The 15,219-nt window shown below is 42.4% G+C and overlaps 1 protein-coding gene across 2 annotated transcripts in view; it reads right to left on the reverse strand.

Annotated features, from left to right (window-relative positions):
• ttbk2a (tau tubulin kinase 2a) overlaps positions 1-15,219 on the reverse strand; it is a 306,526-nt gene that overhangs the window by 265,310 nt on the left and 25,997 nt on the right. For both annotated transcript variants that reach the window (XM_043698390.2, XM_043698389.2), the window contains exon 2: positions 6,904-7,063. In XM_043698390.2, coding sequence (XP_043554325.2) covers positions 6,904-7,011 — 108 coding nt within the window. In that variant the 5' untranslated portion in view covers positions 7,012-7,063. The remainder of the gene's footprint in view (positions 1-6,903; positions 7,064-15,219) is intronic.

Below are 15,219 nucleotides of genomic sequence, written 5' to 3' on the forward strand. Positions count from 1 at the left end.
CTAGGTGGAGCGCCCCATTCCCATTGCCAAAGCCCACCTGTCCGCCTAACTTGTCTGCATTCACAAGACAACACAGAGGACCCATCGCATTCTCCTTGGAGCCAAATACTGCCTCTCTTGATGGTGTCACAAAGTTGATGGTTTTCTGATTGGGCTGGCAGTTTTCAGAGTCAGGCTGCCATCCTTAATTGGATGCTTGGCCTGACAACAATTAACTAAGAGGCCAACACAAGGAAAATAGGCACCATGGTCCATCTGCAGCTCAAAGTCAAACTCATGGCGCAAGAGGTACATTACCTGTGCACTTGAGAAATATAAGGGATTCTGAGTAATCTAAGAAGGAGGACGGGAAAAATTTCTGGCTTTTTTTTTTTGAGGTATTTTAGGTATTGGAGGTGATTTCCTCGAATTTCAGGAGCAGCAATTACTATTTTATATGCTGTTACATTATTTTGGAACTTTGGAAAAAAAAGTCAAAACAACTGCAGTTTAAAAGGGAGAAGAGCAGACAAAGGAAGCACATGGTGAGGACAGTGCAAGAGAGAGAGAGAGAGAGAGAGAGAGAAAACCTGCACAGTTACCGCCTTTGCTGTTTGAATTCGTGTATCGCTGGACATCGGAGTGCATCTGGGAAAATTAACCAGCAGTGAAATCCACAACTAATCTTGGAGGAACTGTTGGGCGAAGTTCACAGCACAGAATCAGATAAGTTAATTGTTGTTGAAAATGTGTTGCTGGAAAAGCGCAGCAGTCCAGACAGCATCCAAGGAACAGGAGAACCGACGCCCCGGGCACAAGACCCCCCCCCCCCCCAGGAACGAGGAAAGTGCGCCCAGCAGGCCAAGACAAAAGGCAGGGAGGAGGGACCCAGTAAGTCTATTTCCAAATACAACACCTGAAAGCTCTGCTCAATATGTTTAGTAGAGTCATAATTCAGATTAAGAAATCTGCAATTAAACTGCCAATGTTAAACTGCCTGTGCAGTGAAGAGTAGAAAAGCAATAAAGGGAATCCTGCGAATATTGCATACGTGTTCATTATGCTACTGATCAGACCTTAGGGTTCAAAACTCTTTCCTGATTGAAATCAGCACTTTCGTTTGCTACAAGTGATTGATGGCTATTTCAGTTAATACTTTTGTCTAATGATTCAGTTTAAGTAATAAACCAAAATAGTAAGAGTGGCAGAAGAGTAGCTTAAATTTCAAAAAGGATGATCAAATATGGGATGAATCAATATTGTCCCCAGGTCACTAACAGCTCTGATTAACCTATTGTGGCAATGGAAGCATGGAACGTGACTTCAACATTGGGAAAAGCCCATGAAAGAGAAGAAACAGAGATCTTGAAACACATTCATTATGCACACCAGCTCAGAAAGCTGAAACGTATCTAAGTTTGACTGAAGATCGCATGTTTTTACAAGCTAGCATGCCTGCGTATAAGAGTGTGGTGCTGGGAAAACACAGCAGGTCAGGCAGCATCCTGAAGAGCATAAGCTCTTCATCAGGAATGAGGCTTGTGGACCAAGGGGGCTGAGAGATAAATGGGAGGATGGGAGTTGGGGCTGCGGGGAAGATAGCGGAGGTTGATATAGGTAGATGAAATTGGGGGTGAAAGTGATAGGTCAGAGAGGAGGGATAGTAGATAGGTGGGATGGAAGATGGACTGGTAGGACAGATCAACAGGGTGGTGCCGAGTTGGAAAGTTGGATCTGGGGGTTTTTTTTTGGGGGGGGGGGGGGGGGGGGAGAAAAGAGGAGGGGATCCACATTGGTTGGAGGGTCACACAGCAGAAGGTGAAGCATTCTTCTTCCAGGCGTCGGGTTGCTACAGTATGGCAGTGGAGGCGGCCCCCCAGAACCTGCATGTCCTTGGCGGAGTAGGAGGGGAAGTTAAAGTGCTCAGCCACGGGGCAGTGGGGTTGTTTCGGGGCAGTGGGGCTGGTGTCCCGGAGATGTTCTCTAAAGCGCTGTGCAAGTAGGAGTCCTATTTCCTCAATGCAGAGGAGACCACAAATTGGGAGCAACGGATACAGTAGATGACGTGCGTGGAAGTACAGGTAAATGTCTAACAGATGTGGAAGGCTTCTTTGGGACCTTGGACAAAGGTAAGGGGATGGGGGGAGAAGGTGCGGGCACAGATTTTGTAAGTCTTGCAGTGGCAAGGGAAGATGCCGGGAGGGGAGGGTGCACTGGCGGTTGTGGACCTAACACACGAGTCGCCAGAAGGTATGGTCTTTACGGAATGCAGATAGGAATTCGGGAGGAAATTATATCGCTGGTGGTGGGATCGGTTTGTAGGTAGCGGAAATGGCATAGGCAATCTCATCACCTCAACTCCTAAACCATACACTACCTCATCACCTTAGGCGATCTCCCACCCACAGCCTCCAACCTCAGTCTGGGAACCCCGCACCACCCGCTTCTACCACCTATGCAAGATTCACAAACCTGACTGCCCAGTCAACCTATCATCTCAGCCTTCTCTTGCCCCACCGAACTCATCTCTACATACCTTCACATTGTCCTAACCCCTAGTCGAGGAATTCCCCACCTATGTTCATGACACCACCCATGCCCTCCACCCCCTCCATTACTTTTGTTTCTCCAGCCCCCAATGCCTTACCTTCACCATGGACATCCAGCCCCAATACAAATCAATCCACCAAGACGAAGGCCTCCGAGCCTCCCCCACCCCTCATGTTGACTGATAGGGAAGGGCTGTAGATGTCATATACATGGACTTTAATAAGGCATTTGATAAAGTTCCCCATGATTGGCTGTGAAGGTGAAGTCACATGGGGTCCAGGGTGTTCTAGCTAGATGGATAGAGAACTGGTTGGGCAACAAGAGACACAGTACTAGTGGAAGGGAGCTTCACCAAATGGAGACCTGTTAGCAATGGTCTTCAGCAGAGTACCACTGTTGTTTGTGATACACATAAATGATTTGGAGGAAGGTATAGGTGGCCTCATTAGCAAGTTTGCAGTTGACACGAAGATTGGTGGAGTAGCAGATAGTGAATGGGGACTGTCAGAGAATACAGCAGAATATAGATAGATTGGAGAGTTGGGCAGAAAAGTGGCAGATAGAGTTCAATCCAGGCAAATGCAAGGTGATTCATTTTGGAAGATCCAATTCAAAAGCGAACTATACAGTAAATGGAAAAGTCCTGGGGAAAATTGATGTACAGAGATTTGGGTGTTCAGATTCACTGTTCCCTGAAGGTGGCAACACAGGTCAGTAGAGTCGTCAAGCAGGCATACAGCATGCTTTCCTTCATTGAATGAGGTGTTGAGTACAAGAGTTGGCAGGTCATGTTACAGTTGTATAAGACTTTGGTTTGGCCACATTTGGAATACTGCATACAGTTCTGGTGGCCACATTACCAAAAGGATGTGGATGCTTTGGAGAGGGTGCAGAGGAGGTTCAATAGGATGCTGCCTGGTATGGAGGGTTGAAAATGTGTTGCTGGAAAAGCGCAGGTCAGGCAGCATCCAAGGAGCAGGAGAATCGACATTTCGGGCATGAGCCCTTCTTCACCACCTGATGCCTGAAGGAAGAAAGCCTCATCTTCTGCCTTGGGACCCTCCATCCACAGTGCATTTCACCAGTTTCCTCATTTCCCCTCCCCCCCCTCCCCATCCTATCCTAGATCCAACCTTCCAACTCGACACTGTCCTCTCGAGCCTCCACCTTCCTTCACACCTATACACTCCACCCTCCTCTCCGACCTATCATCTTCCCCCACTGCATCCTCAGCTACCTTCCCTCCAGCCTCATCCACCTTCCATTTATCTCAGCCCTGTTGGGCCACCCTCCAATTCCTGATGAAGAGCTTATGCTCGAAATATCTATTCTCCTGCTTCTCGGATGTTGCCTGACCGGCTGTGCTTCTCCAGCACCACACACTTTACTCTGATCTACAGCATCTGCAGTCCTCACTTTGTCCCGTGCTTGTGTTTAATACAATCCTGCAATCAGGTATTATTCAATTTTAGTCAAGCAATGTTCTAAAGCATTAGGACAAAACAACAATCCTGCAAATCCCTTTAACTGATAGGTACATATTAATGCATTGCTGTAAAAAGTCTTTTTTCTTTAAACAGATTATGTAGTTAGAGAAAACAATTATAATACTTGATAAACTCTACAAAAACAAACCTCTTATCAATATTTCACGGTGTTCAAATATAAATCAATTTCTTAAAATCATCTTTTTTTTAGATTACTTACAGTGTGGAAACAGGCCCTTCGACCCAACAAGTCCACACTGACCCGCCGAAGCGCAACCCACCCAGATCCATTCCCCTACATTTACCTCTTCACCTAACACTACGGGCAATTTAGCATGGCCAATTTACCTAACCTGCACATTTTTGGATTGTGGGAGGAAACCGGAGCACCCAGAGGAAACCCACGCAGACATGGGGAGAATGTGCAAACTCCACACAGAGAGTCGCCAGAGGCGGGAATTGAACCCGGGTCTCTGGCGCTGTGAGGCAGCAGTGCTAACCACTGTGCCGCCCATAAATCTTTTCACAAAATTCTACATTTGTAACTCGTGGGGATATAATGAGCAGCTCAGTGGTTAGCACCGCTGCCTCACAACACAAGGGTGACGGAGATTTTTTGAAGAACTAACAAAGAGGATTGATGAGGGCAGAGTGGTGGACATGATCTATACAGACTTCAGTATGACAGGGCTCTCCATTGGAGACTGGTTAGCAAGGTTAGATCTCATGGAACACACGGAGAACTAGCCATTTAGATACTGAACTGGCTTGAAGCTAGAAGACAAAGGGTGGTGGTGGAGGGTTGCTTTTCAGACTGGAGGCCTGTGACCAGTGGTGTGCCACAAAGATCAATGCTGGGTCCACTACTTTTCATCATTTATATACATGGTTTGGATGTGAACACAGGAGATATACTTAGTAAGTTTGCAGATGACACCAAAATTGGAGGTGTTGAGGACAGCAAAGGTTACTTCAGATTACAATGGGATCTTGATCAGATGGGCCAGTGGGCTGAGTAGTGGCAGATGGAGTTTAATGTAGATAAATGCGAGATGCTGCATTTTGGGAAAGCAAATCTTAGCAGGACATATACACTTAATGGGAGTGTTGCTGAACAAAGAGACCTTGGAGTGCAGGTTCATAGTTCCTTGAAAGTAGAGTCACAGGTAGATAGGATAGTGAAGGCGGCATTTGGTATGCTTTCCTTTATTGGTCAGATCACTGACTATAGACGTGGGAAGTCATGTTGCGGCTATGCAGGACATTGATTAGGCCACGTTTGGAATATTGTGTGTAATTCTTGTCTCCTTCCTATCGGAATGATGTTGTGAAACTTGAAAGGGATCAGAAAAGATTTACAAGAATATTGCCAGGGTTGGAGGACTTCAGCTATAGGGAGAGGCTGAATAGGCTGGGGCTGTTTTTCCTGGAGCATCAGAGGCTGAGGGGTGACCTTTTAGAGGTTTATAAAATCATGAGGAGCATGGATAGGATAAATAGACAAGGTCTTTTCCCTGGAGTGGGGAGTCCAGAACTACAGCGCACAGGTTTAGGGCGAGGTGGGAAAATATATAAAAAGGACTCAAGGGGCAATTTTTTCATGCAGAGGGTGGTGCACGTACAGAATGAGCCAGAGAACGTGAGAACTGCAGATGCTGGAGATCAGAGTTGAAGTTGGAAAAGCACAGCCAGTCAGGCAGCAACTGAGGAGCAGGAGAGTCAACGTTTTGGGGCATAGACTCTTCATCAGGAATGAGGGGGTGGCACAAGGAGGTTAAGAGATAAATGGGAGGGGGATGAGGCTGGGAAGAGGGGGGGGTGTTGCCAGCCCTTCTCCCCACCTTATGCCAGACCCAACCTTCCAGGTCAGCGTCATCCTCTTGAACTGTCCTAGCTATCCATTTTCCTTCCCACCTATCCACTCCAACCGCCCCTCCAACTCATCACCTTTACTCCCACCATCTACCTATGTCATTCCCAACTACCATCCCCCCCAGCCTCACACCCCTTGCATTTATCTCTCCAGCCCCTTAGGCCATCCCTTCATTCCTGATGAAGAGCTTCAACTGTGGAATGAGCTGCCAGAGGAAGTGGTGGAGCCTGGCACTATTACAGCATTTAAAAGGGATCTGGATGGGTCTATGTAGGAAAGGTTTAGAAGGATGTAGGCAACATACTGGCAAATGGAACTAGATTAGGTTAGGATATTTGGTCAGCATGGATGAGTTGAGCCTGAAGGGTCTGTTTCCATGTTGTACATCTCTATGACCCTATGATCCGGGTACAAATCCAGACTCAGACGACCATCTGTGTGGAGTGTGCACATTTTTGCCTTGTCTGTGTGGGTTTTCTCTGGGTGCTCTGGTTTTGTCCCACAATCCAAAGATGTACAAATGAAGTGAACTGGCCATGCTAAATTGCCCATAGTGTTCAGGGATGTGTAAGTTAGGTGCATTAGTCATGGGAAATGTAGAGTAATGGTTTAGGGGAATGAGTCTGCATTGGATACTCTTTGGAGGGACGGTGTGGACTTGTTGGGTCTGTTTCCATATCGTGGGATTCTATGACAATTAACACTTCAACTAGTTTCCATGAATTCATAAGAAAACAACTTAAAATTGGAAACTAATTTGAACTCAAATGTAAACTATTTCTTTGAAGTTGCTAGACTGACATTTAGTTAAACATGGTGTTTTTTAAAACCTAAAAAAGATGTATGGATTTCCAAAGGCAAAAAAAAAGAGCAATAACTCAAAATCAATTACTGAATATAAAATGTAATGCAACTGAACAAATATGATCACATTGTATTTAGAACTGCTAAACAAAAACAGAAATGTCAGTTAGCATATTTTCTAAAGCACACAAATTGTCAAATTATACTTACCACTTTCCATCGTTCCTTTACTAGGAAACTGACTGACAATATGTCAGGCTGTTCACCTCCCCCGCTCATGTCTGTGGTCCCTTTTGGAATAGCTGCTATGCAATGCATAAGTCAGCCTGGATCTTCAGGGTTCCAAATGCAGATTCCATTTAACCCGAGGCTAAAGAAATTAACCAAAACAAAACCAGCACTTTTAATGAACAATAAGTTTACTTCTTACATATTATATTCTTGCAGAAAACTATAAATACAACATACAAAAAGATTGCACTATGATATACAGAAACCGAAACAGCATGTGTTTCATCACTAGGAAATAGCGTGCATATTGCGCAATACAAATGTGCCTGAATCAAAGTTTAACACAATATAAAAACAAAATAGGGGAGGCTGGTCATCTCAAAATAAAACTAAGCACTGGATAAACTCAGCAAGTCTGGCAGCATCTGTGAAGGAACAAACATTTACGGCTGAGTCTAATGTGACTTTTATTGAACACTTCAAGAGTCATATTTGACTCAACATTAAACATGTACCTGGTGAAGCTGCCTTCTGGCCAGACGTGATGGACATCCAGTGACCCGGCATGGTGGTCTCAGCCAGGCATTGTGAACTTTTGCATGGACTTCTGGTCTTGAGCTGATTCTTCAGGGTGAGGTATCACCATGACTAAGCCTTTAAGTAATGTGTGAACTTTCAACTTCATTTCTATATTTTCTACTTTAAACTAAGAAGGGGTTACTGTAGTATAATCGCTGCAATGTTTAACTTTTAACTTAGCACTTTCTCCCTACCTTGTTCTTAAGACTATATACCTTGGCACTTGTACACAAGATGGTGCCTCATTAGGCATTACACACTTTTCACTGTACTCCTGTACTTGAGTACACATGAAAGTCAAATTCAAATCAAAATCATTAACTTAAAATCATTATGAAACACAAAGTGAACGAAATACTCAACAGACCAGATAGTATATTAAGGAAGAAAGTTGATGTTTCAGACTCAAACATTTATTTCCAGCATTCTGTTTCTACTTTAGATTTCCATTACCTGCAGTATTTCACTTTTGCTTTCATGCTATACACAGGGTTAATGAAAATTTAGAGTTTGTAAAATCATTTTAAAACAAGAAATGGTCTGGTCGCCTCATAACAAGAAAGACAAAGCTTTAGAGAGGGTGCAGAGGAGATTTATCAGGGTGCTGCCTGAACTGGAAGGCATGTCTTCTGAAGAAAGGTTGAGTGAGCTTGGGCTTTTCTCATTGGAGCTAAGGAGGATGAGAGGTGACTCGATAGAGATGGACAAGATAATGAGAGGCATAGATAGAGTGGCTAGCCGAGACTTTTTCCCCCTGACTGAAATGTTTATCACGAGGGGGCATAATTTTAAGGCGATTGGAAGAAGGTTTAGGACAGATGTCAGAGGTCAGTTCTTTACACAGAGTATAGTGGGTCCATGGAATGCATTAGGGACATTTAAGTGACTCTTGGATAGGTACATGGAAGTTAGTACAACGAAGGGTATATCGGTTAGTCTGATCTTAGAGTCAGATAAAGGGTCAGCACAACATCGAGGGCCGAAGAGCTGTACTGTGCTGTACTGTTCCATGTTCACCTTTCTTTTCAGAACACAAAACATAAGAGGATTAGACCATATAGCCCGTTCAGCCTTCTCTACCATTCAATACAATCTTGGGCTTCAGCTCCACTTTGCTACCTACTTCCCATATCTCAATTGCTTAAGTGACCAAATATCTATCACAACCTAAAATATATTCAATGATGCTACATTCATAACCAAGTCCTGAAGTATTTTAAATTCTTCCATAGAATTTTTTCATGGCCACCACTGATGATATAGTTCCAGGTCACTGGCTTGAGGAGGACTTGAAATTGAAGTTGGTGATGCTCCCATGCGTTTGCTGCTCTTGTCCTTCTAGGTGGCAGAGGTCACAGGTTTGGAAGGTGCTGCCACAGGAATGTTGGAGAGTTGCAGCAGTGCATCTTGTAGATGGTATACACTGCTGTCATTATGCAATGGTGGAGGGAGTGACAGTTGAATATAGTTGATGGGGTGCCATCAAGTGGATTGCTGTATCTTGGATAGGGACAAGCTTAAATGTTGTTGGAGCAGCACTCATCCAAACAAGTTGTGTGTGTTTCACCACACTTGCAGATGGTGCACAGGTGCTTGAGGTAACATGGGTGTGGCAAAAGGCAAGTTACACTTGACAGAATTCCCAGCCTTTGATTCGCAATCTTTTCAGTCAATAAATTTCTCATCTCAGTCCTAAGTGATCAGTTCCCTATCCTGAAACTATGCTCTCAAATATATCAAAGTTGACAAAGCAGAAATAAATTTTGTACAAAAGTGATTTTCTAACATTCTTACCTCCTAAATAATGATAGCTACACTTTTCTATATCTTCATCAACATATCATCAGATTTACAAATTTTCCATGACTGTTAAGGAGAAAATTTGAAAAATGCCTTTAACATTATTTTTGTTTTACAAAAAGAGCTAATAATAATTCATGAAGGTGACCTGTAACAGAGGCCAATGTTGAACTGGTTCACCATCATCCTGATGTAATTCATCACATGCCTAAGCCTGGAAAGTCATGCAGTTATGATTCAAACCCATAACAATTTGCTGACAGGATTTTTCACTGACAAATCTTCCTACAGTATCTCTGTACTCCCTCACTTGTCATCAGAAAAGTCTGCAATTTTATACTGAAAACCTGTTAGATGTGCACAACAAAATAGCACAACACAATGATCCAAGTTATGAGTTATATTTCCCATAAATACAGTGGAATTTACCATTGATCAATTTACAACACAATAGATAGAAAGTAAAAGGTTTAGAGCAAGTCAGAAACAAGTTAACTAAGAACATGATACTGAGAAAAAAGTTAGGAAGGCAAAATATCATTTAAAATGGCCCTTGTCGAAATTGAGATGAAGGAACGGTTCAGGAGAACAACAGAACAGCTTTCTAAATTTCCACCATCATTAGCCTGGCAAATGAACAGCACCAAATATCATCTGAAGAGGTCTCTGAAGATCAGTGTGAAAACAGTCCAACATAAGCCTTCTAGAGCTCATTTCAAGAAAATTCATGATCTGTTTCAAATGCATTTCAAAAGCTTTTAAACTGAGAAGGCAGTAAATAACAGCATCAAGATTCCAAGCTACATGGGAGGAGGAAGTCAACAAGTTAATTCAAATAACAAATCAAAAATGTCATCACCAAAACCCAGAATGACTAGCAAAGATCAAATCCAAAATACCAAATTTGAGTGTCTTTGAAGTCTCTCAAAATATACTACAACAGTCCCTTGCAGTGAGTCACAGAGGGTCAATTACAAATTCAAGAATTGCAAGAGATCTTCCAAACTTCCTGGTGTACAGCTATACCTGACCAACAAGATCATGACTGATGTAATATGGCCTTCACTCTCATGCTTGTTCCCCAAACTATGGATGCGGTTATCAATTAAAAGTCTAACTCAGCCTTGAATACATCCAATAACCTAGTGTCTATTGCTTGCTAGATGGAGAATTTAAAGTGAATGGTACTTCGAACAATTTCTGCTTCATCTCCATCTTCCACTCAGACATCCTTGCAATAAAGGTCAACATTCCAGTTGCCTTCAGAATAACTTGCTGTACCTGCATGCTGACATTTTGTCATTCAGTTACAAGGACACCTGCGTCCCCCTAGACTGCAGCATTCAGGATGTTTCTCTATTTAAAAAATATTCTGCTTTTCCATTCACCCAAGCAAAGTAGATAAGGGTACTTCTCCCATTCACTTGGCCGGTTTCCTCTATAGAGACTCATTGTATCCTCTACTTGCTTTTTGCCATCAGCAAATGTGGCTAAAATACAACTAGTCCCTTCATTCACATAATTAATATGACTGTAAATAGTTGAGAGTCATGCTAACCGATGCAGCATTCCACTTCTGGTATCAATTATTTCCATTATACATAAGAGTACATTTATAATGGCAACCAATTATCGCCAGAGTATTTTCAGGTCACATTTTTAACCTACAGTAACATTTGTTCAATTGTGTTAGTGCCTTCATTAAAATTTTTAATTGAAGGTTTATTTTTAGACTGTGGACCAAAACCAGACAAAATATGGTTTGAATTAAGGGGACAAAAGAATGGTTGCAGTTTTTAAAAAGCATTTTTGTTGGAGCTATTTACAGTTTGCTAAGCAAGTAAAGTTAACCAGAAGATAAGAAACTAGGTTACTGCATGGGGGACAAAGCCAGACAAATTGTCTCCAATTGTTTGTTCAAAGCCAACCTACACAACCACACTGGTTACTTATCCACTGATCAATTGGTGTGGATGAGAGAGAACAAAACAACAAGGTTTGGACTGAGTAAGAGACCAGTTGTGTCTCATCCTGACAAAATATCTCTATATCTCTCTCCTATGTGAAAGCTACCTGAGAGTCCAGTTGCTGCTAACTGTTCTCACCCCCCCACCCCCTTTACTTAAACTTTTTTTTAAGCATACTCCAACCTAAGGGAGAAAAAAAATGAAAGCCCAGATTATTCAAAGGAAGAATTCTCAACTGGAAATTGAAAAACAGAACTTTGTTACAATCAAGTTGCGTCATCATCAAGAACTAAAAATACATTGGTGGAATCTGGAAGATACCTTATCAACTCCTGTATTCCTGATCAACACTATGCAACTAGTTTCTCATGGCCATCCATGGCTTTTCTCCCCACTGTTAAAATGCATGCGCCTACATGCATCCATCCAGTTGGTTAGGGTTTCAAATTTTAAGTTTCATATTTCTTTATTATCATTGGTTAAAGACAATTTGTTCACAATAAATAGTTTCTTCTGGTTAAGTATATGAATTAGTGGCATTTATTCTTTTGACCTCAGTTGGTCAGCCAGATAAACTGGATTGTTTAACTTAATATTTTCGCATGTGATATTTTTGGGAATAGCAGGCCTCGATTTCAAGCACATGACTCCAGTGTATCATGACAAAGATGTATGCATCTCTCAAAAAGCCCAGGATTGGAGCGGATATTTCTGGCAAGAATTATAATTAAGCAGTATTTTTGTGTGCAATCTGTAAAGATGTAACAGTCAACAATGAATTGGCCATGCTAAATTGCCCGTAGTGTTAGCCGAAGGGGTTAACGTAGGGGAATGGGTCTGGGTGGGTTGTGCTTTGGCGGGTCGGTGTGGCCTGTTTCCACACTAAGTAATCTAATTTAATCTAATAGCAATGTTCAATATTGCTCATATCATGCTGAAACTGTTCTTAAAATCTTTTGGATGACCTTGGAAGAATTTTAAAGGTTGAATTAAAAAGTTATTTTAAACCAATACGATTTGAGAGAAACAGTGCATGACAGCATTCTAACTACACATCTTTTAGGCTCTGTTTTGACCACTCATTAAATCAGCCGGAGCTTGGAACATTATGACACATCAGGAGCAGGTAAGTTACCTGGATGCTTCACTCTCTTTCCATTAACTATCTCAAATTTGTTCAGTGGTCAGGAATAGGAGGGAGTGACTACAAGCAAGGCAGTTAGAAGGATCCATAAGGTAATTCTGCAGCTTTTCTTCTCCACATCCACTCTATCCAGGTCTCTCAGTATTCCCCGAATTTCAATCAGATCCCCTCTCATCCTCTCAACTTCTAGTGCAGTCCCATAATCCTCAACTTATGCTTCCACTGATGTGGAGGTGCCGCTGTTGGACTGGGCTGACAAGGTCAGAAATCACACAACACCAGGTTATAGTCCATCAGATTTATTGGAAATCACATGCTGCTGCTCACAAGAGATGAAGGAGCAGTGGTTCAAAAGCTTCTGTTTTCAAATAAACCTGTTGGACTATAACCTGGCGTTGTGTAACTTCTGATGGCTTCCAAGAGAAGAGATTAGGACCCAAGGGTACAGCCTCAGAGTGAAGGGATGACCCTTTAGAGCTTGGGAAAGGGATCAAGGGATTTGGAGAGAAGGCAGGAGAATAGGATTTAGAAACATATCAACCATGATCAAAATGGCCTAATTCTGCTCCTATGCATTATGGATTATACAAAATACTATTGGGTCCTGTTCTGATCTGTTATAGCCTGTATCATCCTAGATAGCAAAAGATAACTTTTATCCACTGAAAATCATCTTCATAAAATCCCTACAGTGTTGAAAGAGGCCATTTAGCCCATTGTGTCCACACCGACCCTCCAAACAGCATTCCACCCAGATTCAGCCTCCAACCCTAGCCCCGTAACCCCACATTTACCAGTTACTTTGCTTATGGATTGTAGGATGAAATCAGAGCACCTGACAGAAGCCCACACAGAGATGGGGAGATCATGCAAACTCCACACAGCACACTTCTCTGCCATCTCTTTCAGCATCACCTCCAACATTCTACAAGGGGCTTGTGGGTGCCTTTGCTATGGAAATCAAGACCATCCAATCAGATGTCTCTGTGCATCCCTCCCTTCCCAGAGGCAACCACACTAAACCACCAGTAAAACTTCATCCTATTATAAAAACTACAGTGATAATTAGGTGAACGGGCAAACTGTGGTAGATGGAGTTCAACGTAACTAAGTATGAGGTTGTCAGTTTTGGACTGAGAAAGGGTATATCAGAGTATACTACATGGAATGAAGTTAAACACAGTGGATAGCAACAAAGTCTAATGGGTTCAGATATAGATCTTTAAAACACCAAGAACAGGTGCACAAAATTATCAAGGAGGCTAATGGAATTCTGGCCTTCATACCTAAAGGACTGGAGTATAAGAATGCAGAAGTTATGCTGTAGCAATAATAATAATAAAAAAGACACTCTGCTTAGACCCCATTTCGAGTATAGAGCAGATCTGGGCATCACACCTTAGGAAGGATATGACCTTCGTGAGATTACAACGTAAAATTATACCTGGACTTCAGAGGTTTATTACTGCTTTTATATTCATTAACATGTGGACATCACTGGCTAGACCAGCATTTACTGTCCATCCCTAATTGTTAACCACATTACTGTGTATCTGGAGTCACATAAAGGCCAGACCAGGGGAGGATGACAGTTGTTTCCCTACAGGACATTAGTGAAGCAGAACAACTTTTCCTGACAATCGACAATGGTTTATTGGTCACCATTAGACTCAATTCCAGATTTTTTTTTAAACTAAATTCAAGTTCCACCAAGTTCCTAGAATATTCATTACCCAGATCTCTGGATTAGTAGTCTAGCGATGATATCACTACCTCCACTACAAGAGGTTAGACAAGTTAGGCCCGTTTTCCCTCAAATCTAAGGGTGATCTGATCAAAATCTTCCAAATATTAACAGGAAACATCAGAATAAATAAAGATAAGCTACTTTCACTGGTTGGAGATTCTAGAACCAGTGAGCACAGTCCAAGAACTAAGACTAGACCATTCGGGAGAGATGTTCAGAAGCACTTCTACACAAAATAGCAGCTGACACTAAAGCACTTGTGGTTTGAAATCTGAACTAGAGATGTACAGCAAGGAAAAAGACCCTTCAGTCCAACTTGCCCATGCTGTCCAGATATCCTAAATTCATCTAAGCCCATTTGCCAACAATTGGTCCAATGCCCCTGAACCCTTCCCTATTCATATACCCATCCAGATGCTTTTTAAATGTTGCAATTGTACCAGCCTTCACCACTTCCTCTGGCAGCTCATTCCATACACGCACCATCCTCTGTGAAAAAGTTGCCCCTTAGTTCCTTTTTAAATATTCCCCCTATCACCTTAAACCCATGCCTCTAGTTTTGGACTTCCCAATCTGGGGAAAAAGATCCTATTCATGTCCCTCATGAGATCTTTGCTTAACAAAGTGCATCTAAGAGATATGAGCCAAAGGCTGGTATATGGTGTTAGGCCACAGATCAGCCATGATCTCATTAAATGATGGAACAGGCTTGGACTGGATAGCCTACTCCTGTTCTTAATTCCTTGAACACACTACCTATCAATTCACATTTTTGTTCCAATTCCATGCTTGAATTCCTCCAGAGATACACCTCTACTTGCAGTCCTTAAAGGATTTAAATGAAAATCCCAAATGATATCCTTTGCAAATGTGACAAAAATGAACTCTCCTCCTCATCCGGTCTGCAGTCTTTCACAGGTTTGATCAAGTCATTCTCCCACGAGGAGGTTGAACAGTTCATCTACTTCACCAACACCTTCCACCCCGACCTCAAATTCACCTGGACAGTCTCGGACTCCTCTCTCCCCTTCCTCGACCTTTCTATTTCTATCTCAGGC

Source organism: Chiloscyllium plagiosum, unplaced genomic scaffold (genome assembly GCF_037043375.1).
Source record: "Chiloscyllium plagiosum isolate Xiang-an unplaced genomic scaffold, Cpla_swu_hap1 HiC_scaffold_8, whole genome shotgun sequence".
Lineage (NCBI taxonomy): Eukaryota > Metazoa > Chordata > Chondrichthyes > Orectolobiformes > Hemiscylliidae > Chiloscyllium > Chiloscyllium plagiosum.